The 26,575-nt window shown below is 37.1% G+C and overlaps 4 protein-coding genes across 7 annotated transcripts; all 4 read right to left on the bottom strand.

The window, feature by feature from the left end:
• Nucleotides 1-4,606: 4,606 nt before the first annotated feature.
• Nucleotides 4,607-6,891, bottom strand: LOC137731277 (ACD11 homolog protein-like). 4 transcript variants are annotated; one of them, XM_088687393.1, is made up of 5 exons: nt 6,346-6,883; nt 5,877-6,049; nt 5,622-5,767; nt 5,450-5,534; nt 4,607-4,824 (listed from the first exon to the last, which is right to left on the bottom strand). In XM_088687393.1, the coding sequence occupies exons 1-5, from the start codon at nt 6,613-6,615 to the stop codon at nt 4,803-4,805; spliced, it is 696 nt and encodes a 231-aa protein (XP_088543519.1). In that variant the 5' UTR covers nt 6,616-6,883; the 3' UTR covers nt 4,607-4,802. The 4 variants fall into 4 exon arrangements, 3 of the variants coding, with proteins under 3 accessions (XP_088543519.1, XP_088543520.1, XP_068326477.2); XM_088687394.1 differs by lacking the exon at nt 4,607-4,824 and adding an exon at nt 4,964-5,385 and having other exon boundaries at nt 5,507-5,534; nt 5,622-5,704; nt 6,346-6,891; XM_068470376.2 differs by lacking the exon at nt 4,607-4,824 and adding an exon at nt 4,964-5,385 and having other exon boundaries at nt 5,507-5,534; nt 6,346-6,882.
• A 942-nt stretch (nt 6,892-7,833) lies between these two features.
• LOC137732028 (protein NRT1/ PTR FAMILY 3.1) lies at nt 7,834-11,106 on the bottom strand. The gene is made up of 4 exons (XM_068471313.2): nt 10,889-11,106; nt 10,440-10,657; nt 9,328-9,887; nt 7,834-8,941 (listed from the first exon to the last, which is right to left on the bottom strand). The coding sequence occupies exons 1-4, from the start codon at nt 10,956-10,958 to the stop codon at nt 8,047-8,049; spliced, it is 1,743 nt and encodes a 580-aa protein (XP_068327414.1). The 5' UTR covers nt 10,959-11,106; the 3' UTR covers nt 7,834-8,046.
• Nucleotides 11,107-17,449: 6,343 nt separating this feature from the next.
• LOC137731873 (ubiquitin receptor RAD23c) lies at nt 17,450-22,277 on the bottom strand. The gene is made up of 12 exons (XM_068471116.2): nt 22,088-22,277; nt 21,431-21,592; nt 20,460-20,516; nt 19,953-20,032; nt 19,793-19,840; nt 19,443-19,620; nt 19,064-19,216; nt 18,926-18,988; nt 18,706-18,753; nt 18,526-18,635; nt 18,337-18,409; nt 17,450-17,777 (listed from the first exon to the last, which is right to left on the bottom strand). The coding sequence occupies exons 1-12, from the start codon at nt 22,151-22,153 to the stop codon at nt 17,661-17,663; spliced, it is 1,155 nt and encodes a 384-aa protein (XP_068327217.1). The 5' UTR covers nt 22,154-22,277; the 3' UTR covers nt 17,450-17,660.
• Nucleotides 22,278-25,160: 2,883 nt separating this feature from the next.
• LOC137731518 (uncharacterized) lies at nt 25,161-26,171 on the bottom strand. Its single transcript, XM_068470640.2, has one exon. It carries the CDS (start codon nt 26,087-26,089, stop codon nt 25,469-25,471), a length of 621 nt encoding a protein of 206 aa, XP_068326741.1. The 5' UTR covers nt 26,090-26,171; the 3' UTR covers nt 25,161-25,468.
• Between the last annotated feature and the right edge of the window lie 404 nt (nt 26,172-26,575).

Below are 26,575 nucleotides of genomic sequence, written 5' to 3'. Positions count from 1 at the left end.
TGATCAATCATCCTCTATATAAACACAGGTCCAATATCAGTTGATCACACAATCTTTCAACCTCCAATCATCCTCTATATTCACCAATCTTTCAACTTTCAAAGTGTTTTTGTTTCCTAAAAATCCTCAATATCTCATCAATGGGTGATAGAATAAGGCATAACAGGGCAATGTAGATGACACAATATCAAGCAAGGCTTGACATTGGGGATGCATAAATGATCAACGCCGAAGCTGAAATTGCAAACTCGCTTATGCAATATGAGCACCATGCTGAATCTAGCCATCGTGGTTCTGTCACAGGGCGTTCATTTGTGCAGCGTGATAGAGAAAAGTGTCATGACCGAATGATGAAAGATTATTTCATCGAGCGTCCGAGATTTCTTGCTCTTGATTTCCGGAGGCGGTTTCGGATGAGGAGAGAGCTTTTTGAAAACATCTTGAACGCATTTGTCAATCATGACCACTACTTTGCAAGGAAGATAGATCATGTAAGCTGACAAAGTCTATCACCTCATCAGAAGCTCACATCTGCATTTCGGTAATGGGTGCTCTGCAGACTCAACTGACGAGTATTGTCGAATTGCGGAAAGTACTGTTATTGAGAACCTAAAGCGCTTTTGTCAGACAATTCAAGCCATATATGGAGCCACATACCTCTGCAAGCCAAAATGTGAAGACTTGAAGAGGCTATTACGTGAGGCAGACAAAATAGGCTTCCATGGCATGATAAGAAGTCTCGATTGTATGCATTAGGAGTGGAAGAATTGTCCTACTGGTTGGGCTGGTCGATTCAAGAGCCATCATAACAAGCCAACCATCGTGCTCAAGGTTGTGGCATCTTACGACACATGTATTTGGCATGCATTCTTCGGCGCTCCTAGATCAAACAACGATATCAACGTTCTTTGGTCTTCTCATCTATTCGAAAATATTGTCAATGGATGGGCATCAGAATTTCGGTACAAGGTAAATGGTAATAAGTATGAGCTAGGTTACTACCTAACTGATGGTGTTAGATCTTTTTTTTTTTTTTTACCATTAGATTTGATTATATTCGATCTCAGCCGTTAGATTCAATAATATGTAAATATAAAAACAAAAAATAAATTAATTTGAATCTAGGTAATCCAACGGCCTGTGATCGCGACCGTTAGATGGAAGTAGCCGTTGAGGCGTTTGGGGAACGTGGCCGACAAGCCCACGTGGGCGGGACCCTCACTATCTGAGACATTGCGCATCTCGCGCGTTGGGCACTTGGGTGGGCAGTGTTTGGCGCACAAACGCCACTTTTCACTAGGTTCGGTGGGGCCTACGCTGAATTCTAGGCTAAATTTTGGGTGGAATCTGGCCTGGGTTTAACATTTAGCCCAAATATTTCCCTTGGATTGGGTTAGGTTTAGGGGGAAATTTGGCAAATAGCTCAGGGTTGGAGGAAGCCTAAATGTTGGACTAACTTCGATCAGGCAGTAAATTTTTTAATGTTGTGGAGAGTATTCATCATGCATCGAAAGAAAAAAAAAAGGATTCTCTATGTGCTTATAAGTAATCGAGTTACTCTTTATATTACTAATATATTGCTAATTAATTTTGTGGTGGAAGACTTTTTTCGAATGCACAAAAACACAATGATGTATATTGTGCTTCATTCGAAGTTGAGTTACGTCCAAATAAATTATCTTTTCCACATGCAACGATAATGCGAGTTATGTTGAGAAGGAATCTCACATTAATAGAAGAAGGGACCTTAGGCCATCTTCAGCCGACCTGGCCAAATGATCATAGGGCTAAAAATAGCTAAGAATGACACGAAAACTGTCTCAAACCGAGGGTTAAGCCAAAAGGCTTGTGGGCCTTATCGGGTCCAAACCTCCAAATCAGGCCAGCGAGCTGGCCACTTCTAGCTAGACCTCCAATGCCAGAATGTCAAGCTTGACATTTTGCCAGCCCTCCACCTTAGCCTATTTGAATGCCAACGATGCTAACGCCAGCTAGTAACGGCTAGCTAATGTCATGTTGTCATCAGGTTATCGTTGGTATTTGGGTTTTTTTTATTGGGACGAATTTAAAAAAAAATTCTAATTTTTTCCCCTATAAATACCTACACCATTCCTACAACATTGAAAGCTGAAGAAGATAAGAAATGTCACGTAGATAAAAATCTTATCTAAAATTTGCACAACCAATTACATCTCGACACGTGGCACTCGAAATCTTATCCGAAAAATTATTAAGATTACATAAAGATAAGAAATCTGGAGATGTACTTACTTTAGCGACACGTGTTACTCGAAATCCTATTCGAAAAATTATTAAGATTACATAAAGATAAAAAATTTGGAGTTACTTACGTTAGCAACACGTGTCACTCGAAATCCTATTCAAAAAATGATTGAAGCTCAAAATATGTCCGAAAACCTTATTTTAATATAGTAGTTTAATTTAATTAAAATAATAAATTATGTTTGGCTTATGGCCCCCTCGGTTGGAGATGATTTTTTGTCAAAGGGCTATGTTTGGTCTATGGCCCTTTGGCCCCCTCGGTTGGAAATGGTATAAAAAATGACCTAGCACAATTCATTAAAATATAATTTATTGCAGGGCTAAAGGGAGCCCTTTGGCCCTCGTTCGGTTGGAGATGGCCTTACAAAACCTTTTAAGTAGTTGGGCTACTTCCTATATTGCCAAATAGTATTATACTGTAACCTTAACTTTTCCAATGGTATTAGAGCATTGCCCCAATGTGAAGCCAAACGGGCACACTTGCTTCATGCCATTCCTTGCAAGGCTTATAAGTAGTTAAACTACTTTTCATATTGACAATTAGTTTTACGATGAATTTTTAATTTTCTCTCAGTTACATGATTAAGTTGCCATCGTTCATGATAATTCAAACCCAATATTTAAGTCATGCCCTTCCTTTGCGATTTACGGTGGGATGCATTTATTATTATTATACAATACAGTGAGTCATCGTTGAATATTCAGCACCTTGATATCGACTTCGAATATGCAAGATTGGATTTGATTCCAGACACGTATACCAAAATACAAAAAGAGCACTCCACCTCTTTCTATTATTTGCTGTACAGCTGCTACTTAAACGACGAACCAAACATAAAAAAATGGAAGAACAAACGACATACCACCTCCCCCCGCGCGTTTTCTGTGTTTGCTTAATTGACAGATCGAAGAACGAAAAGAAGTAGGTCAACTATCTTTTTAGGGAGAAAGTAGCCCAAGTAGGCAACTCCTAGTCTTAGAAAGATTATATATAATGTGTATATAATTAACTCGCATGCTAATCAGGATTGACTGGGAGTGCGCCTGAAAAATCTTATATACCGACAAGTAGCAAAATTTGAAAAGGATGTTCATCTGTGAAGCGCTTATACAAAAGCACGAGATTTTTAATTTTGATCTAACTAGTTGATTTCACGATTAGTTCAAACTCCTACCAAAGTTTATCTCCTTCGCAAGAGGAGTAAAACCTACCGACTTTTTTACATTGAGAAGGAGCAGAACTTGAGTGACGGTCCTCGCACGAGATTTTTTTAGCTGCTTGCTGAAGTTTTGAATTGATAATCAGGGGGCTATCATGGCTGTTGGAGCTTCTAAGCCAACTGTTGTGGCCGACGCAGATGGATTCTTCAGTGTAAAAAGTAAAATGCTGGTGAGTATCTTCGTGTTTTCTCCATAATGTATACTAGTTTGTTAATGTCGTTTCTCGTATATGCTGGAAAACTTTACAAGGATATAAATTAAAGTTCACACTTATACAAGGAATGAATATGTTAAACGAACTTATACACAATGCAAAAGACTATACGGAATTTTCCTCAAGGAACCTTTTTCTTAGTACTTGTTATCAGTTCTTTATGCATGTCAATTCATCTTGTCGGAGGAGGAAGGAAACAAATTTATGTGTATGAACCTCTGTGTGAAAGGAAAGAAACAACTTTATGTGTGTCAACTCTCCGCAGTTGATCTATTTCCAAAAACATCAATATGGTACATTATTGATTGGATTTAACGTCTATGTTTCTCTGCAATGTGAATATTTTTGTGCTTTATCAATTTGTTACTGGAACACAATTGCAGCGTACCTGAATATGTGGAAATTATAGCTCCTCTTCTAGCTAGAAACTTGTAGAAAAGTTAACTTAATTGTGTTGGAATGTGGCTGTTTTCTACAGGTGAACGTAACAGCTGATCACCGGATTGTTTATGGTGCTGATTTGGCTGCCTTTCCCGAGACATTTGCCAAGATTGTTGAGAACCCAGAGAGCCTCACATTGTAGTCGGTGTTTCAGGACTCCCAAGGATTGAATGTTTTTGACCCAAAGCCTCTATTTTTCGTCAGTGACAAAGCACAGGTGTGTCTTTCGAAGGGGTTCCCAATTAAGGAACACGCTCTCGCATAATTTTTAGCATTTTCTGCTTGTGTTGTACTTCATTTTGTTTTGAACTTTTAAGTATTCGCATTTCTTTGTCAATCACTGTTGAGAAAATTTTGAAACAGGGAAACAGTAGGGTATTGCTTGGGAAGGAAGTAAAAACCCATGGCTGTGTAATAATATTCACCATCTCTAGCAGTAAATTGATGTAACTAATAAATTTCTGGTATTGCAGTCTAAATAATAGCCTCCTATAAACAAATAATTCTCTTGTAGCACGGTAAATAACGTTGATGTACAGACCGATTTTAGTGAAGTAATCGTAATGAACTAGCGCTGCACAGGTCTTTCTGTAAGACCTTTGCTGTTAACGGAGACATCTACTGTGATGGATGAAGACTCAAGTCACCAGTCCAAGGAGATGTTCCTAGTGTTGGTATTCACAAGAGTTTGCTAACTGAATACCAAAATATGTGGGTGATAAGTTTACAAACTCTATCACACCTCTCACTTTCACTCTCAATAAAATTGGACAAAGAAATAGAGAAAGGAGGGAAGCAACAAGCTTTGGTAAAACACTTGGACTTTGATATATGAAAGAAGTAGCAAGCTTGGTGATAACAAACACTTTGAAATATTAGAAGAGTTTACAACTCTTAAAGCTTACAAGCTGAAAATGAGAATGGAAATGGGATTTGGATGGGATGATTTAAGCTTAGCAAGATGGCCTATTTATACAAAACAGAAATTAATAGACAATGCAACAACACTTGCAATGAATGATGGTGTTCCACATCTTTACACCCTTTCAAACACATGCAGCAACTTTGGATAGTTGGCACACACATGTCTTGCATCATTCCAGGTTGTAATCACAACCTTTCGGCTTGCACACAGCAGCTCACATCTCTGCTGTCTTTCAACACACTTTCAGCTAGCACATGGAGGAAACTTTAGTCTTTGTAGTTGTAGCATGAGTGGATACAACCTGTAAAGAAACTAACAGCCATTAGCAACCTTTTACAGCCTGTTTTGAGTTGAATTTCCAACACCTAGAAAGGTATAGCCTGTCGATGCACTCGATAACCGGAAGCGAGGCTTGGATGTACCTTTTCATCTTCTTCTCTGCTGACTGATCTGTAATGAAATCGATTGCATTTTATAAATAGCATGCAAACTGAAGGAGATCAGTGTTTCTGGACGGAGAAAAGCTTTTAGACGTACGGGTCTCTTCGAGATTCACCAGAAGTTGATCCCTCGACGGAAGAGCATACATTCCGGCAGCAACTGCTGTCCTGATTGTCCAACTGTGGTTTGGCGCACAAACATTGTCATAAGCTGTCGAAGCTGCTTCCCTCAAAGGGTAGTCACTGAAAGGCAAAAGAAAGAAGAAATGTCTAAAACCAAAAATCTGTAGAACGACACACAACTGCAGTTTGCAAAACATATGAAATTACACATAAAGAGGTTTGAACGTACTCGGTTGACAAGAATTGTTCGAACAGAGCTCTGACGAGATCGAGACCCTGCCGGACACAGCGCAGATTACGGGAATGGCTTCCCGGGGATTTTACCGTGTCATTAGCAACATCAAAATCCAGAAGACTTTCTAATGTGTCGTAAGTCTTTGACGCCTCCACAAGATCTGCAACCTGAATATACGATGAACAACGAACAAAATAATACATTTCATAAGAAATTAACAATCAAAATCCCAAAAATAAAAAATTCAAAAATCAAATAAATACAAAAAAAACTAACACGGACACGGTGTACGTCCAATTAACAAAAATAATTCTTGTATGACTACAAGGGAATACGATACGATACAGAGATACAAAATAACATGGAAATACGTGGAGATACCACCTTGTCCATGCATCGTAGAAGAAAAATAAAGAAAATGAGAATTAGGGTTTGAGTTTGGGGTGGGAAGGAAGAAAGGAACCTTGGAGACGTACTCCATCTCGGCGAACTTGAAAGCGAGGCCAAGGCAGCTGAAGAGGATGGAGACGAGAATGAAAGCCTGGCAGAAGGTATCCAAACGCAGCGTTTGCTGTTGTTTTTGTTGGGAGTTATGGGAATGGGATTGGAGGAACTTGCCCAACTCCTCAAACGCCTCAAAGATTGCCGTCAGAGGAGGCATCGACGTCCACTCCGCCATTTCCATACCCTCCATGGCTCTTCTTCCGCAGCCGTGCTTTGCCGTCAAAATCATCCACAGACAAAAACCCTCCTCCGATCCTCCCGTCACACCAAAATAATTAATGTCTTTAATTCTACGACAAACGAGATAAAACCTTGTTTTGTTAAACAATTGTTTCTCTTTTAATTTTGTTTGCTTTTGTTGTTGGTTGTGCAATTTGTGTTCGAAATGGAACGTAAGGCTGTGGGGTCTGAAGCTTCGCGTGGGATACGGCCTGCCCTACCTTAAGGTAGAAGCAACCACTTTTGTAAATAATCATAAATATTATTAAAAAATATATAATTTTAACGAAAAGCCTACGGTACTGTTCACTTTAACGAAAAACCACATTTTTACACTAAAAAGTCAATCCGGGTACTATTCACTTTACCTTTTATTTTATCTTTATCATTAAAACTCAAAATCTTCAAACCCTTTTCATTAGTTTTCCTTAAAAAAAACCACTTTTGCATGTCAAAGGTCAAAGTCCAAATGGAGAAAAGTCGTTACGTAGTATTACGGTATAGTGATATTCCTTATTATTAATAAGAGGTTTTAAGTTCGATTCTCGCCAAAGACAAATTGAAATTACATTATTGTCAACTCATTTTGAGGCTAAGTCCAGTAAAAAAAAAAAAAAAGAGTCAATCTCTTCTTTATCTTTCTTATTGTTTATGCGTCTAGACGGTGATTGAATTAGGGCCTAGGTGGTTGTTTTAAATCTTCAAGCCAGGTCTAATTTTAAAACGGGCTGGGTTCAAGGCCCTTTTAAGATCAACCAAAATTGAATCCACAGCCCATATGTTACTTCCTACGTGTTTTTTGTTGTTTAAACTAAATTGAAGATACATTGACCAAAAATAACTAATTGAAAATACAGTAAACTAATTAATTCTAGAAAAGAAAATCAGCAATGCAAAAAGTAAATTTATGCAGCAAATTTGTTTATCAAATGATGTATCAATGCTTTATTTTTTTAATAGAATTGACCAATATACATTATTTCACTTTCGTCCATTTTATGATATACGGCGAAGATGGCAACATGCCATATAACATCCTCATTATAATAATTTTTTAAATTTTTATGTGACAGTTGTACCATGTGCACGTGTTATATGTATAAATATGTAGTCGATATTGTGTGATGAGAAAATTTTAGAGGTCTTGATATAGTCGATATTGTGTGATGAGAAAATTTTAGGGGACAAAAAAGAACAAAAAAAGGGAAAAAGAAAACAAGAGTAAGAATTGGTGAAATTTGTCTGCTTCCAAGATTTTAATATACATAATATAAAGATCATACAAACTGGATGTTTCATTTATAATTTTATTAATCCAAAGTAGGTATTCTTCTCATTTCTATACACTAAAAATAAAATGCGAGCATCTAGTTACTAGTTATATTAACTATGACAAATGACTACCTGCCTCCGCACTAATTATTTAATTAACAGATACTAATTAAGCCAATTGCGCCTTATTGGCAAGCTCCACTTGATTTTCTCCAGATTCAGCACCTTCTTTATTTACGACCTGAATCGACTTAAACGTATACGTTTTGGCACAAATTATGTAGTAAATAAGATTAACAACTTGTAATATCGTGATTAACCAATAGAAGTTCTCCAACTTCCCTTTGTTCAAATTATTATCCGGCAGCCAGTTCGATCCATTAGGGCCAGCACTAAATTTGTGCACCAGTGACACCAAAATGGTGCTCACGTAGTTCCCGACAGAGATAGAGGTCGAAAACAGCGCAGCAGCGGTGCTTCTCATGCTCTCCGGCGACTGGTCATAGAAAAACTCGAGGTGCCCGATTGACATGAATGCTTCAGCTATCCCATGAAGGGCATACTGAGGAACTAACCAAAACACTGAAATGGGGATTATATCATGAGGATGATCGACCAACCCGTGTGCAAAAGCCGCCTCTTTTCGCTTTATTTCGACAAATCCGCCGACCAATGTAGCGAATATCGAAATGAAAAACCCTATTCCCATTCTCTGGAGGTATGTTATTCCCCGCTCTAGCCCGGTGAACTTTCTAGCCACCGGAATGAAGAGGCGGTCGTACAATGCGAGGGTGGAGAGCATGGTGACTATAGTAAAGACTGACATGGAGGCTGCAGGGATTTCAAAGGACTTTGTGAGGTGCCTGTCCATGGTTTTGGCTTGTTGGAGTACGAATGTGCCTTGTTGGGCATAGGCTGTGGTGAGGAGTATTCCTGTTCCCCATATAGGTCCCATTCTGATCACGGATTTCAGTTCTTCGATGCGATGAACGGTGTTGATCCTCCATAAGTTTGGGGACTTGAGATTGTCCTCCTCCGTCGCTATCGCTGCCTTGTCAAGAAATCTGCATTATTTGATCACCATACGTAATGTTATGGTTTAGGGTAATGTTATATTGCCAAACAGTCTAGATATCAAGATAAGTGGCCTTATATCATACAAATAATCAATTTAATTAACTGTTTAGATTCAGTCTTATGCAATTATCGTAATATGAATTCTATTAAATCTAAACTGTCTATCAGTTAACTAATGGTTTATATTAACACACATGTGAAGCTAAGTTGAGCCACGGTGTGGAAATTTCAAAGGTGACTTAGGAGGTGGGGATGATGGTGGTAGCATCCCTTCTCGGTAAAAGAAGGGGACAAGCCAATTTCGCCAAGTAATTAAAAAAGCAGGTAAAAAGTACCACAGCACTTTGAGAGAGAGAGAGAGAGAGAGAGTTACTTCAAATGCTTGGTGTGAAGAAGCTTTCCACCAATAGAAATAGGACCGTCAAGTTCATCGTTCTGGTACAACATTCTAGGATCAGACACCATAGACAGCTTTCTCTTCTTGTAGGCAGCCACCGACACTTGTATCAACCGGGTAAACGGACTCCCGGCCGGAGCCAAGTGCCGGTAAAGCGGGTACCCGATCACAAACGCAATAACTGAGAGAAACATGGCTATTGTTGGAATTCCAAGTCCCCAGCCCCATCCAATGTTATCTTGAATATACACAAGCACCGTGACAGACACTAATATCGATACCCCCATCACAAAATAGTACCAGTTGAAGTAGTTCCACGTCTTGGTGGTTTGTTTTTCGTCATTCTCGTCGAACTGATCTGCCCCGAATGCCACGACGCAGGGTCGGATTCCGCCCGACCCGAGTGCTCCTAGTAAGAGGGAGACATACAGAATTGCTAGCTGCCCTCCGTCGGCTTCTTCGCAAACTTGGTCGTGGGTGCATGGGGGAGGTCTCAGTTGTGGAAGTACTGCTGATACTGTTAAGCAAATCATTCCCTGGTTCATTGATTAATTGTACAAATCGTTAATAGGAATTAGTATTTAATTAATAAATAAATAAAATTGACAAGGTAATTTATCAATATTCTAAGAGCCTGATTGTAACAATGAGTTAAAAAATTCAACTCAATCATATTGGATATACTTTTTAGTAATTTTAACTATTTAACTTTGTGACAAATTCTAGATCTTTGTTCATTTTCTTATACTCTTTTTTTTTTTTTTTTTTTTTTTTTTTTTTGAGAGAATTCTTTTTCTTATACTCGAGTCACGAAAAAGACTCCATGGTGTTGATAAGAACTTTTGTGAAAGTACTTCAAGCACATGCATGAGTAATCAATGAATTATAAGCCCTTATGGTGTTTGATAACTAAGAAATAAAACTTAAATATTATCTTAACCAACTAAATTGCACAAGTAAATACAATATTAATTAATCAATTGAGTTACAAACTCGTAATACTCGTAGTGCTTGATATATAGCTATAGCCATATATATATATATATATATATGTAGAGAGAGAGAGAGAGAGAGAGAGAGAGAATTACAATCTGGTATATAATGGAAGAAATAGTGATAGTCCAGAAGCGGCCAATGTAGGCATCAGAAATAAAGGCGCCAAGCAAGGGGGTCAAGCTTGCAGTGCCACCAATACTGGTAAGGGTGTTGGCTGCTTTTGTTAACGGCATATGAAGCTGCGTTGTCAAGTAGCTTATCATGTTTGCATGGAATCCCACCACAGCCAACTTCTCACAAACCTCATTAGCTACACACGCACAAAATCCAACAATAACAATCCACTGATTAATAACATAGTTAATTAAAATCAAACTAAATAAAGAGAGAAAGAATAAGAAGTTGACAACGGCAAGATAATCTACACTAAATTCATCTAAATATATAAAAATATTCAAATTACAGTGCAAAGAAAAGAGCACACTATCGTAAACTAAACTCCAACGGAAATTTGAAAACGGTAAATATTATTAGCTCTTACCAAAGATGAAGGGCATTGTGACCAAGCCTCCCTTCTTCCTTGCAGCATGGCTGCTGCCTTGCTCCTCCATCTTCTAGTTTTGGTCTTTCTCCTATACTGCTTTAAAGTGACCAACGAAGCTCCATTATTTATAGGCAATGATATGAAGGAAAGGATAGAGTTAGCACTTAGCAGAGTAACTTGTTTGAGTTACGCTTACGCCTATTACTCTTTCATGTATACGTGGCCACAAATGTGTTCCATAATATTGATGGTATTATTGCTAATTATTGTATATTTATTTTTATTTCTTTGTTCTTTTTGTTTTGTTTTGCGAGTATGGGTGGGGTAGGCAAATTGTGGCCTATAAAAAATGGTAAAAAAAAAAATGGAATGCAGCAGAGATTTTGATTTTTGACAATTTTTTAAACCAAGACAAGAGAAGGTAGCATGTATATGGACAGACGAGTATACCAATTTACAGTTTTCATAACTTGTCTCTTGTAATGCCGAGGGACTGGCGCATGGCTTTAATTTCCTCACGATTATTGGCAAGCTGAAAGGCTTGTACCAAAAAAACTAAACAATAGTCGACTATAGCTAGCCATACGTGCATTTGAAAGCTTCACTTCTATATTTGTTTTTCTATTATTACAAGTTAGATTAGAGGAGGAGAAGAGATGAGTTTGAATCCGACACACAAAGTTAAAAGATAAAAGTTATCAATAGAGTTGATCCACCACTAAAGAATTTTTTGCATTATTTCTTTTGTTCGGTTACCTTCCCTCTGTTCCTCCACTTAAAGAATTTTTTGCTATAGTCTAAAGTTATTATAGACGAGTCATTTAATGCAACGGTCTAATAGTATTTTTATTCTTTTGTAAGTGAGAAATCTTAAGTTTAAATCTCGTTGATGATGATGAATTAATAATCAGTCACCTTTCAGACTATTTTCTGGCCATCTCCGGCAATCATTGGGCTTCCAAATAAGAATAATATTGTTCTACACTTTCTTATATTCATTTTGATATATTATGGGTCGAATTTGGTTAAGAACCGATTGAGTTACGAAACTTTGAAAATTGCCCAAAGAGTTTTTAACAGAATGACCAAAATCATGGATGGTAGACAATCTCATGGACCATTTCTATTGATTTTTAATCTCATGGACCATATATCAATCAAGCATTCCTTTCGCTTTTCGGACAATTTGGGAACTAACATTAATTTTTAGAATTTAGATATCTTGGCTATGGTGCAAATCAAAATGGTCATGAATCATGGTCTTTTGTAAAACAAATTAAGTGAAAATGCTTTAGGTTAACCAATGAAATCATATTTGTTAACTAAATATGCCTGCAATATATAACATGAAGTTATGAACACAGGTCTACAAATAAAGATAAAAGTATATATAACTAAAATTTCTGCACTCACTTTTTGCGAGCGAGAAGTTTTTTCTAAGTAAAGATGAGTTCAAAATATATGACCATTTGTCAAGCAATTACTGAACAACTTCAAATTCAATCGCATCATGATTCACATGATCATCCAAATTAGGCTTTTACGTTGCAGATTCTTGCCATCCTCATCAATATCTTGAACGTCATTATTAACTAACTATTGATGTTCGTTTTATATAATATTAGTTCACGGAGGACCTGCACGCATTTTAATTTCCATGTATAGATCAAATAAGTTAAGCCAATAAGTCAATTGTTCACACTGTGACACTGGGGGATTCGATTTACCAAATGCAGCCAAGCATTCCACGATGGGGCAGGAGAGGAACAAACAAATATTGAAACACAAAACTACAAAGAAAACCGTAGCTAAATGATAGAGGGCGTGCAATGCATAGTGCGCTTGACGTGAGGCATGACGCTAGCAAGAGGTTGTGAACTGGTGAAAACTGAAAAAGTCACCAAAACCAATCATTTACAACAAATAGAATGCTTGAAAATATCACTAGCGTGAAAGACATATCATGGAGATGGTAATCACTAATCAGTGGAAATAATTAATCTTAAGATAAATCATATTTAGATAAACTTGTTCATCTACATATGCATGGGTAATGGGTATTAATTGGCCCTTCAAATATTCCGGCAGTATTGTAAGTAACAGAGAGGGTGGTCGATCACCCATTACCCAACCACGTGTCCTACTAGACCTTTCCAAGTGTAATTCCATGAAATGACTCAGATCAACGTGACTGTACACGATTCTTTCTAAATCACTCGGATTTTGATTGTGATTCAAAGAGATCAGTGGGGTGGGCTAGAAGGGGTCCTGGAAACCAGTGTGGTCCTTACTCTGATAAAACTCTGGCTCACGGGTTTTGCTGAGTTGGATTCATGAGGTTTTGGGTTGGGATGATTTTTGTTCTTGGGGTTTAGGATGATTTCGATGTTTTTCTTTTCTTTAATACAAATTTAAGCAACATTATCAGTCTGTCATAATAGTTTCTTATATCGAATTTTCATTCACAAGAGTTATAATTAATATTTCTTATCGGTAAGGAAAAAGACATTTTGCATTGTAGTTAATGTGATTGTTCAGTCTACAACAATTTTCTCTAGGTTCTCAATTCCACCTATGTGAATAGTGAGTTGTGTTTTAGTCTATTAGAGTAAGACATTTTGCATTGTAGTTAATGAACATGACATGGCTGCTGAATTTTCAGCAGCCAATCCTGCTTACAGCCAATCCTGGATGGACATGTATCTAAGTTTTGATTTTTTAATTAAAACTTGGACACGTGTCCATCCGGGATTGGATGTAAGCAGGAATGGCCACTGAAATGTTCAGCAGCCAAGTTAATTCCAGTTAAGAAAATGTGAACATAGGGTTAGTTTGGAAAGTGCTTCGAAATGATTGAAAATACTTTTAGAAAATATGATTAGTAAAATTGTAAGGACTTTTTTGGAAGTATTTTTAAAATGACTCAAAACGCTTTTGAGGAATTGCTTTTGGGTTGCAAAAACACTTTAAGTGTTTTTTTTTTATTTTAAGAAGCACCAAATATGTGTTTCTTACTTTTAAGTCTTTTTTTTTTTTTTTTTTTTTTAGGATCCACTTGGATTTTTACTAACTATTTGTTTCAAAAACATTATGACTAAAAACGCTTTCGGTCATTTTAAATGCACTTCCGAACGAACCCTAAGTCAATTCTGAAAAAGTATTTCAAGTGCTTTCGATCATTTTAAAAACACTTCCGAACGAACCCTAAGTTAATTCTGAAAATTAGACCCCAAAAATATTTTTTCTAAAAGCATATTCAGTCATTTAAAAATATTTTTCAAACGAGCTCATAGCCTAAGATGTGAAAGTATAATTATTGCAAAAACATATTCATTCATTTAAAAATACTTTTCAAATGAGCTCATAATCTAAGATGTGAAATTATAATTATTGCAACTTGCAAGGGTGGTGGATGCAGATGACGTTGACGGGTAAGGAGCTTTCAATCTTTTAATATGGTATTGCAATCATACACATGGATAGGTGGTATGATTTTCACCCGAAAAGAATTTGGGAACAAGAAAAAAGATAACCATAATAAAGTTTAATTGTTTCCTATCTACAAAAACCTAATGAAGTTTGTTAATTGTAAACCCTTGTGATGCAAAAGTGTGAATGTTACGTATGTAGATTAGATCGTTTGGTTATAACAATGTGTTAGTCTATTTACATTCAAATATAAACTTTACCTAAATAAAATAATAAAAAAAGAGAATAAAACTGAGGAAAAAGATGTAGGTTTGTTATGGACGGTATATGTTGTCGAACTCTCGTCACCAATCCACTGAAAGATAGAGATTACGTACAATTATCTGAATTTACAAGTGCTCGAGTGAATCAGGTCCTCCGATGTTTGTCTATAGACTCCAAAGCCAAAATTGTAAAACCTATATATATCCACTCTCTTATTCTTCATCGACGACGACGCTCTAGGAGAAGACTAAAACTCCACAACTCCATCGAGGGAGGAATTTGTTTGGCTCCGGACTACTTCTTTCTATACGCCTATCAAGAAAAGAGTCAATGAGTCAAAGAACCACACAGTATGTTCACTTCTCATGTTGCGGGAGAGGACGTGAGAAAAAATAATGTAGGGTATTGTTATTCATACACTCATTTTTATCTTTAATATAATCTATTAATTAATGTTCTTTAATTATTTTCAATTCATTCGATCAGACGGCTGAAGAAGCGTGTGTGGAAAGTAAAAGAAAAGTATGTGGATAGCTTCATCTTAATTTATTTATCTACGTATAGAGGACATAACCTTTGTTTCTTGTCAAGTATAGAGGCAGAATCAAGCAATCCCTAGAGATTTTCTTGTTTCCTTCATTTCGGGCACTTGCCGGTTGCTATATCTAAAAATATTTATAGATACTAAATGTTGGACTAACTTAAATCAGGCAGTAAATTATTTAATGTTGTTGAGAATATTAATCCTACATTGAGAAAAAAGAAAGGTTTTGTATGTGCTTATAAGTAATTGGGTTACTTAGTTTTGTGGTGAAATATCAACTTTCTTTGAATGCACAAAAACACATCAATGTATATTGTGCTTCATTCGAAGTTGAGTTACGTCCAAATAAATTATTGTTTCCACGTACAAAGATAATGCAACTTATGTTGAGAATGAATCTCATATTAATAGAATGAAGGACCTTCTAAGTAGTTGAGCTATTCTCTTATTGCCAAATAGTATTATACTGTAACCTCAACTTTTCCAATGATATCAGAGCATTGCCCCAGCCAAACAACAACACTGCTTCACGTTATCCCTTGCAAGGCTTATAAGTAGTTAGACTACTTTTCATGTTGGCAATTAGTTTTACGAACCCTCAACTTTCTCCCAATTACATGATTAAGTTGCCATCGTTCATGATAATTCAAACCCAATATATAAGTCATGCCCTTCCTTTCCGATTTACGGTGGGATGCATTATATTATACAATACAGTGAGTCATCGTTGAATATTCAGCACCTTGATATCGACTTCGAATATGCAAGATTGGATTTGATTCCAGACACGTATTACCAAAATACAAAAAGAGCACTCCACCTCTTTCTATTATTTGCTGTACAGCTGCTACTTAAACGACGAACCAAACATAAAAAAATGGAAGAACAAACGACATACCACCTCCCCCCGCGAGTTTTCTGTGTTTGCTTCATTGACAGATCGAAGAACAAAAAGAAGTAGGTCAAACATCTTTTTAGAGAGAAAGTAGCCAAGTAGGCAACTCCTAGTCTTCGAAAGATCATATATAATGTGTATATAATTAACTCGTATGCTAAGCAGGATTGATTGGGAGTGCGCCTGAAAAATCTTATATATCTACAAGTAGCAAAATTTGAAAAGGATGTTCATCTGTAAAGCGCTTAATTATACAAAAGCACGAGATTTTGAATTTTGATCTAACTAGTTGATTTCACGATTAGTTCAAACTCCTACCAAAGTTTATCTCCTTCACAAGAGGAGTAAAACCTACCGACTTTTTTACATTGAGAAGGAGCAGAACTTGAGTGACGGTCCTCGGCGTCATTCCTAAAACACCTCTCACAAAAATATATTCTCGGTTTTCTTCGACTGTATGGTAAATCCTTGTGAAGGTAAAGGCTATATAGGCACTGCCGACCATCACATTTTCTCGTCGATTATTATTACTACTATTTTTGTGTGGCTTTGTGGTCTTTGCTTATCTTTGTATTCATTATGGCTAATTTGGAAGATATTGCGACGGCGACTGCAAATAAGATTCAAAACCATGCGTTCACACTGAATACTGCGACGGCGACCGTAAATTACTTGTCCTGCATCCATTATTTATGTGCCATAGAATGTGTGGCCTTCCAGATGTTTTGTGACGATATTGGACCAAGACGGACCTCGACGGAAATTTATCTTGTTTTTCTTTCAGGATCAACGCCATAGATGCCATGTCATGGTCCATTTTTAATCGGCTATTTAGCAACCATTTTTACGGGGAGAAATACGTTGTGCGGTAAAAAAACAAAAAATTAAAAGTAAAAACGCCTTACCATGTGACTAGTCAAGCCACTCTTACAACGTTTGATCCCACAAAACTACAATTCAAAATACCGGATCCCACTCTTTGTGAGCAAGGACGAATCCACCTTGGCACCCCTCAACCTCAGAAGTTCTTTATGGAAGAGATGGGTGTTACCAATTGAAAATTTGAGATGCTAATTGCCCTTAAAATCTGCCCTCCAACTGCTGGACGAATTGCTATGAGCATGTGTCAAAAAGCTCACTCAATACGTGTTGACATCTGTCAACGTGCTCACTCGAAAGCTGTTGGCATTTGTCGACAAGCGTGCAATAAGACTTTGACAAATGACTCAAGCCTATCAAGGCTCGATGAAATGCCATTTGCATGCTATTACGTCCAAAAACATTTGTGCTCTGGGCGCTTTATTCTTACTGACCCTCCCCCTAATATTTCATGTATCCGCCACTGCTTGTGAGAGTGCCTAACCAATCACATGATCAGACTATCCTACTAAAAAATTTCTTGTCTTGCGTAGATGGGAAAAAAGAAGAGACGAAGAGAGCAGATTTGCGAAGAAGTTATATTCTTGTGCATTACAGACAGACAACCCAAATGATCCAAACTCCAAACTACGAAGGGTGAAATGTGAAGGGGAAAAAAAAGCAATAGATCTAGAAATGGAGGCCAGATGAGGGGTTCTTCAAATCTTTTTCATTTTTCAGATGACGGGTTGGACCGGACCGGTGATCTTCCATAGATTTTAGTCCTCAAATTCATGCATGTGGTCTAAGAGGTAGTTGGCGGCCAATTCTTCGTTCTTGTTGCAGGCAAAGAACACCTGCAATACAATTGCTCGAGCGAACCCCATTGCTTCAAGCTGGGCGAGAAAAGAAATTGTCAATGAGAACGAAAATTGTCTTCTTCTCAAAGAAGAGTAGGAAACAAATCATAAATTGTTAAATGAATATGACAACTCTTAAAACCGGAGAAATCATGAGTTCCTAACATCATTCAAAAGAGTGGATACAGTAGCCACAAGAAGAAAATTAAAACTTTTGAAACCATCAAGCCGATCAGGTAATGAATGTAGAAATGTTTCCAACAAAGCGCCACATGTTTCTAGGAAGATAGAACAAGACTGAAACACTTTCAAACCCTTGAGGTTAACGATTGGACATTCATCAAGTTCTGTAAGATCCCTACTTTCCTCGGTACGTGTATTTGCTTAAATGAAAATCAGCAACACACTTTACAATTGATGAATTTCAGTTAAGTTTGTTCAAATAGAGGTGACTACAAGGCTGTATGTTCTGTTTTCATTTTAGATATGTTCTATTGAAACACGTTCCAACTTGTTATTTAACATAATTATAGCTACATTCCTATGCACTGCATCTATTTAATTAATAGAGTAACAAAGAAAAGAAAGAACTTACACGTTCTATAGCTTCACGCTCCTCACGAGTGATAGTTATTGCCTGTGGCACTGCTGCATCCCCCAGTACATTCCTGAAACAAATTGAGCAATGTGCACCATAAACGTGCGTAAATGTTAACAGACATGTAACCAACAAGACGCCTCTAAAGACTAAAATACTACATAGAAGCTAAGATAAGCTCCTTACCCTTCTCCACCTTCAGCAGGTTCGTTAATCAGGCGAAGGAAGTCAGCCTGATGCGCGCCAATTAGCCTCACTAGATTAGGGTTTTGTTTCCCCAACTCTTGAAGCATAGGCTGTGACCAGAATAATATAATGAGTGCCAAAAGAAGATGGTAAATACATCACATTTGGGTGGGAAAGAACCTGCAATATTTGTGGATTAGCCTGCACCATAGATCGCAAGGCTTGGAACTGAAACAAAAATCACCAAGTACAAAGTTATAAAACAGGTTTTTTAATAAAAAAAATTTAGAAAGGAAACCACAATGTTTAAGCATGGCTGCGTGCACAGATGTGCACACACGCACAAGCAACATATAGATAGAGAGAAAGAGAGAGAGAGAGAGAGAGAGAGAGAGATGACCTGTTGGTTGTCACGAAGAAAATCAAGATTGCCTGCACCACCAGCACCCATGTTTGGAAGGCCCTGCTTCAACAAAATTCAAGTTACCTAAAGAAAATTCCCTACCATAATTTGTTAAGAGTTCTGCATAATAAGTACCTGTGGAAACAGGTTTAAAGGATCGGCATTAGGTCTGCTTGGAGGAGCGGATGCTGGTTGTGCTGACTGTGGAGGTTGTGCTGGAGGGTTTGCGACTTGCTCACTCACAGGAATAGGGACTGCAGGTGGAGCTTCAGGTTGCTCAGGGATACCCTTCAAGAAATACGAAATTGACATCAAAAGGAAAAGACATCAATAATCCAAGAGCAGGGATAACTGCTGTTCTTTGGTTCTGAAAATCACTACTATCAACATTTTTTATCAATAATACTACTCAACCTTGTTACCCTTGTTGAAAGCTTAGGACATAATTTGGAAGGTATATAACTAAAAGAGGTAGAACAACTTGTAAATTTGTCATTACAACATCTTCACTTACAGAATAAAGATAGTCAATAGCTCTTGCTGGGTTGTTGAATGCAGCACGGAGAGCACGTACAACAGTATCCCTGTCCCACGTCCCTCCACCCATATCTAGAATTTGCTGAATTGTTCCCTCCAAGTTAGTTCCAGCTACCAGATCAGATGCTGCTTGGCCGTAAGAATCAGTTTGTGAACTGCTTCAACAATTACACTGAATTACTTTTAGACAAGAAAAGAATATGCAAAGCCAATGAGGAAGGGGTGGGGGAGAAGCAAACAGAGGTAAAACTAAATACATGAATATGAAACACATGAGGCTCCAAATTTCGAACAGAAAGCATCACCAGAAGGAATAATAATACTCACTCCGTGGTAGGCGAAGCGACAGGAGCAGGTGTGGTAACAGATGCAGGCCTGAGAAATTAAGATGATAACAAACAGAACATGTATAAAGAAAGATGAACAACATGCTGTTGCTACACCTAAAACTTATAAAAAATAATGGCATGAAAGATCTCTGACTCACAGTGCTGAGGCTGCTGCAGGGGCCGGAGTTGCCGTTAATGTCGCAGTTGGAGCACCAGTATGTGCACTTGGCTGTGGTGCCTGCACAGATTTTAAAACAAGCATCAGGTATATCTTCTCCCGAAGAGTAGAACGAGGGAGAGAAAATTTACAATAGAGCATAGTTTCACACATAAAATTTGAGGCTTTCAACTTTTTAATATCAAATACCAGCATCCAAGTTAACCATGTCTTATGTATAAACATTACAACAATTGCATGTAAGCACTCAACACGAAAAGTACCCTAATTTGTCAGCCACTATAACATCTTCTAAAGAAAATCCTTATAAATTTTGTCACACTAACAGGAGATTCCTATCTCAAGAAACAAATTTAAGCATCAGAATTTAAAAATTTAGCCTGCAAGCATTCGGAAACAATTATATGTTGCCACACCATTCTCAGCCAGTCTGGGACTCTGGGTTACTGAACCAAGGTAAACAATGACAAGAGGATGAAACTCTTACCTCAGTTGTCGCCGCTGTTGATGCACCTGAACCTTCACCGCCAGTTGGGCTCTTACTCTAGCATTTTTAAGTAATATAAAGTCAACAACCATTAAACGTTGAGCATAATAACAACTTGTGTCCGTTCAACATTTTCTTTTTTTTTTTTTTTTTTTTTGTCAGAAGCTTGTCACATTCTAAACAGACAAAGAAAAAAAGATCAAGCAACATTATAGAGACTAAGGTCTGAGCTGGTGGGAGAAGGAATTTCAACTAGACAAGTAGTTAGCAAAAGAACCAGGGAATTCCGATGACATCACCAACTTCAAGGAACCAAATTTTACACTAAATTATTACTAGAGTTGCGCATAAATTATACGTGAAAGAAACACGGCAATCAAAAGACAAGAATACGACATCATCTCAAAACAGAAATTTCAAAACTAATTAGTGCCATAAAACATAATACCTCTCCATGAATGCTTCTTTACCAAGACATCAGCTATAATACAAGGATAAGTGCTGCCATTGCGTTATTTATTTTTACTTTCCAAGCTCACTGTCACTACTAACAGAATAATTCAAGTGAATACGGTTTCAACCGGGCCAGTTTGAATTCCTATTTGTAACACCCATATGCTTGGTTTGATCCCTATTTCCTGAAGCTAAAACTATGTTTTGTCACAATCCAAAAGTACACATTATATATAGTACACACTGTCCGCAAACCCGCATGCTGCCTACACGTTTCAGGAAAATTTTATTTGAAGGAAATGTAGCACTTTAAATTACGGGTAATGCTAAGGAGACTAAATTTGGAGACAGTTTTGAAAACTAAAAGGACATGAAAGTTGATGATTTGTTGATTACTTAACGTTGATAAACGGGCTTATTCCTATTGGTGACACAGCATTTAGTTTGCAAATTTAATCTCCTAATTTAGTCTCCCGAGCATTACTCTTAAATTACTGAATAGAAAATGAAACCATTACCTTAGTCAACATTATCACAACAAAGCTATTTTCCGCAACTTTATTTGCGTCCAACGTTGTGTCATCTTTAAGCACTTTTCCTTGATGAATTAGCATCTGTTGTGAAGCAGGGTAAACATCTGAACCCTTACAAGCTTCTATATGTTTCTTCACGTCAGCAACCTAGAGAGAATATCAGTTAGTCATGATTATCGTATCTTCGATCAAGTAGTCAGCGATTACCGCGTAGCAGAAAGCAAAGTAAAATTATAATTTACAACACCAACAAACTACATTTCCTACAACTAGAAATCTCAATGCTAATCCAAAATCTCCCATACCGCAAAATTCATAAATTTCAAGAAAAACAACGATAAGAAATTGGTAAACAAAAAACAAAGATTAAATTAATAATGGAAACGTAAATTCACAAATTCCAATTCCACGATAAACTAATCAAAAACCTAACTCCAATTAATCTCTTAATCAGAAAAATAATCTCTTAATGCTTACACGCTAATCCCTTACCAATTAACGAAACAAATGGATATTCGACACAAAAACTCTAGAAAGCACTCCGATTACGATCACAATTGCGCATTATTTCATGCAAATTATGAAATTAACACGAAATTAAAAATTGAGAAACAAAATTTAATCAGAAGGATTGAGGCTAACCGTGTCCTCGGGCTTCACTTCGAGGTCGAAGTGCGTTCCCTTGAGAGTCTTGACGAAGATCTTCATCTTCTTCTCGACAGAATCGCCGCCGCCCGTACAGCCTCGGTGGCTGTGATCCGTAATGGGTTTCAGAGAAAGAAGCCGAATGCGCAAGTAAAGTGAAGTAGGAGCAGAAAAGAGTCGACAAAAATCCCAAATTTTCTGGTTTATATATGGCGGACACTGGTGCTAATGCATACGCACTAAAGGCAGACTGTGAAACGCGTGCAGTTAAATGTACGTTGGATTTCAGGTGAGAAGGTGGCGATGGGCGCGTAGATTTAGAAATTATAAAGAGGCGCGTTGCCTATTTTGGGTGACTGGTGAATATGGCCAGCTAGATTTTCTGTGTCTGATATCACCGTTTGATCCTCGCAGGGTATTTTTGTCATTTGCAAAACCAGTGCCTTAATCTGATGTTTTAGTACCTTAATCACGTTCCTCCTTGAATAAATTTGGTAATCACATAATAGCAAGTGTTAAAAGGCCTCACGACCAGTTGTGTTTACCTTGAGCTGATAAAATCATGTCATGTAGAGAAAAAAATTAAGAAAAAAAGGACGAGCAGGATAGGAGGAGAGCGTGTCGCATGTGTAGCCGTGATTCTAGTGCAGTCATTGCCATGTATGGCCAAATATAATGAGTCCAAACCGTGATGACAGGTTTCGCAGAAACCGAATTTCTTCCAGTATAACAGAGGCTAGGCATGCATACACCCCTTCTATTTGTTTTCCACTTTAATTATTTTTATTCTTCAATAGTTTGCTTATTTCAATTGTTCAATGTTGAAATAATATCATCATTAAAGAAAGTTGAAATTCTACTATAAAATTAATTGACAATACGAAAAGTAACTCAACTTACTTATAAGTTCAGGGCCTCACGCAAGTTCCTTCCTTTTCCCTATGTGGGATTCACTCTCAAGTCTCAACAAGCTCCCTCACATGTGATCAATTTTTCAAACCTAACACGAGCACGTAAGACAACCTGCTTTAATACCGTGAAAAAAAATTGAGGTTTCACCATAAGACTAATAAGCAATATTGAGAGTAACTCTAACTTATACACTCTTGTAAGGTCCCTCCTCTCTCTCATGTGAGATTCACTCTAATAATTGTTATAATATTGTTTAATGAAAATAAAAATTCATATTTGGAACATATTTTAACATTAGTAAGAGAACCGCAACATCAAAATTAAACGATTTACAATAGGAAATTTTAACGAAACACTATCGGTATTGTTCATTTTAACGAAAAATGATATTTTTACTCTAAAAAGTAGTTATTATTTTTCTTAAAACACGGTGTAAATGTTTTATTTGCAAATATATATATATATATATAATATAAGTAAATTAAAGATTACTCAAGGTTTTTTTTTTTAAATATTTTTTGGCAGAAAGATTAATTAATCACTCATATCAAATAAACGATCGATTCAACAGAAAACTTTTAATTGTTATTTAAACTGCCGATTGTTTGAGTTTTAATGGATAGTATACAATTTTTAGTACTTTTTTTTTATCATAAATAATAGTTAACCTTTAGAAAATATCGATTCGGAATATGCCACGTGTATAGGAAAAATTCAATACAATTCATGCACCAACTTTCATGACATTGTATAATGTATTTGGGCCTCTTTAAGTTGGGCCACTTAATTGACCAAAAATGAAGTTGAGCCCACTGCTGGAATCATGCTACATCATCCCATTGAATCCTCCATACAAGGCCGCCTTAGAAATCCCATCGTTTCATCGATAAACATCAACAAATTAAACATATAAACAATTTATTATCCTCCAAATCTATTCAAAATGAGGTTTGTTGTGGCATATGTTTTAATACATATTGTGATTGTGTAAATCCTAAGTAAAAATAGATTAGGAATCATTTAGAATCTAAGGGCATGTTTGGTATCCTATTTGAAATTTTTTATCATTTCTCAAAATATTTCTTGAAAACAATTTTCTGTAAGATTCAAAAACTTGATTGGTTTGCAATTTTAAATGTTATGACTTAAATTAGACAAAGAGATTTAAAAAGAGGGGATCGTAGGAGAGGGAGAAAGAGGAGAGAGGAGGAAGGAAAGTAAGAAATGATTAAAGGGAAGAGAAAGAAGAGAGCGAGAGAATGAAAAGAACGGATTGGAAGAGAGATGAAAAAGGTAAAAAAAAAAAAAAAGGAGAGAAAGAAGAAGAGAGAGAGAGAGAGAGAGATTTGGAGCAAGAGGGGATGAGGGAGAAAATAAATGAGTGAGTTTAAGTTTTAAAATTATAAAAACTCATTTTTTATGTTTTTAGAGAATAGATTATATTTTGGAGTTAGTCTTGAGTTCAGTTTTTGAAAATAGTCCTACCAAACAAGTAGAGTACCAAATAGGTCCTAAAAGACTTTTCCTAATAGATTTTGTATTACTTGGAAAACAAGTTTATTTTCTCTTTATTACTATAAATAAAGACACAATAACTAAGGAATTAACACATAATTCCTTAAGTTCATTATCCACTCTCTTTCTCCCGTACCCCTTAGTTAAATATAGGCCACAACAAGGTTTATATATTATTTTTATATAATAATTCAATGGTTTCAAACTCATCATTTACAAAATTAGAATTTAAAATTTATTACTTATAATTGAAATAAATATAATTAAACCATATACTAAATAGTTCAAAATAAATAATTGTAACATCCCAAACAAATTATCTTGCGGATGATTTAGGAATAATAAAAAAGTTATACGTGTTAATCAGGTTTTAGGTTTGAACCCCTCACCAGGTCTCAAGTTTGAACCCCTTGTATTGTTGTCTTACGTAAAATTAAAAAAAAAAAAAAAATGTTAGATCAAATTTTTGAATCAAATTTTATAAATCAAATGATATAAATATTAATAATTAAACTATTACTTTAAGTATTAGTATTTTAACGACAAAAATTTAAATTGTAAAAATTAAAAAATCATGTCCTCATTTCCAATTACGTAAAAGATCAAATTTGGACGAGACAAATCTGGGGATTGGTCAAGCATCTGAATGAGATAATGGTAATTTCACATATATTCCCAATAATCTTGATTTAATTAAAATTAACCAAATTAATTTTGCTTAATCCTTTAACAAGAACAGATTCCCAACCATTTCCATTTTCATTTTTTCTTTTGGCGCCAACGAATTTCTTTGTGAGTCTGTCATCTTCCATATCAGCCTAAACTCCACTGTAACTGTCCTACATATTTCTTTTCACGATTCCCTTTTAAAAAAATTTAAAACCAACAAAAAAAAATTTACAGATCGGTCCGGCGTTATATTCCGACCAAGCGGCACCGTTTCGTTTCGAGCTACTGCGCCGGCAGTGTTTCGAAACGCCACGAAAACTCGCCGTAATCAGCCGAGTCAAAATACACGTCGTTGTTTCCGAACAGCCCGTCAAACGCATCGTATTCAGATCCGCTATCGTGAAAGTTTAGTTTATCTTGACTTCCTAAAAACAACGAGTCGTAACTCGGAACGGGGTCGTCGAACCGCCAAAGATCGTCGGCACCGGACAAGTCGGACGAAACTCGTACCAACTCGTTTTCTCCGCCTTTCGCCGCCTCGTCGCTGAAGTTCTCCGACGGAGGCAGGCCCAGCTCGTCGTCCGAAGCTTCTAGCAGGTATCCAAGGTCGGGATTTGACTCGCCGGACTCTGACGTCAGGTCAACCACCGGCACCGAAGCTGGATCGGTCTCCGATGCTTGCTCCGTATCCGATGCCGGACGCGGCGACGACTGACAAGAATTTGTTGCGGCAGCTATCTCTTCCTCGAAGCTCTTCATGACGGAGTCGAGGTCCTGAATCGTGGGATCGGCGTCCGAGTCGTCGAGAAAACCCAGAAGGTCTTCCCTGAGCCGCTTCACCTCGGCCGAGTCGTCCGAGTTGTCTCGGACCCGCTTCTTGTTATTTGAGGTGTAGTCCTCCATGTGTGAAATAATACCTATCGCAAGAGAGAGGAGAGTTTTTCAGATGAAGCGTGGGGATGTGGTGGTGGTGGCAAAGCGAGGAGAGAAGGATTATATAGGGGGACAATGTAGAGAGAGAAAGTAGAGAGAGATAGGGAGAGTGTGTCTGGTGATGTGACGCAGGGCGCGTGGGATGGAATACCTAGTCCATCACGGACGCCTTGCCTTTCTTTTTCACATTTTCCTCCCTTTTTTATTTATTTGCTTTTTTATATGGTGGTTCCCCTGTTTCCAGATTTGTTTCTATTAACTCGATTGAATTCCGGGTTGGAGTCCGGTCAGTTATGGGTCCTACCGGTACTGGTCATTCCCGGCGTCATTAGGTTCATATTTTCCGTCTGTTTGGCTCGGCTCAGCGTAGGATTGTGGTTTTATTGGTTCCGGTGCGTTTGTTTTAAGATAGTGCTATTCATTAATTTTTAAACAATTTAATCTAATTATAAAAAA

Source organism: Pyrus communis, chromosome 16, assembly GCF_041283825.1.
Source record: "Pyrus communis isolate YQ-2024b chromosome 16, ASM4128382v1, whole genome shotgun sequence".
NCBI classification, from domain to species: domain Eukaryota; kingdom Viridiplantae; phylum Streptophyta; class Magnoliopsida; order Rosales; family Rosaceae; genus Pyrus; species Pyrus communis.
Note: the sequence above shows the minus strand (reverse complement) of the source record. Positions and strands in the feature narration are given on the sequence as shown.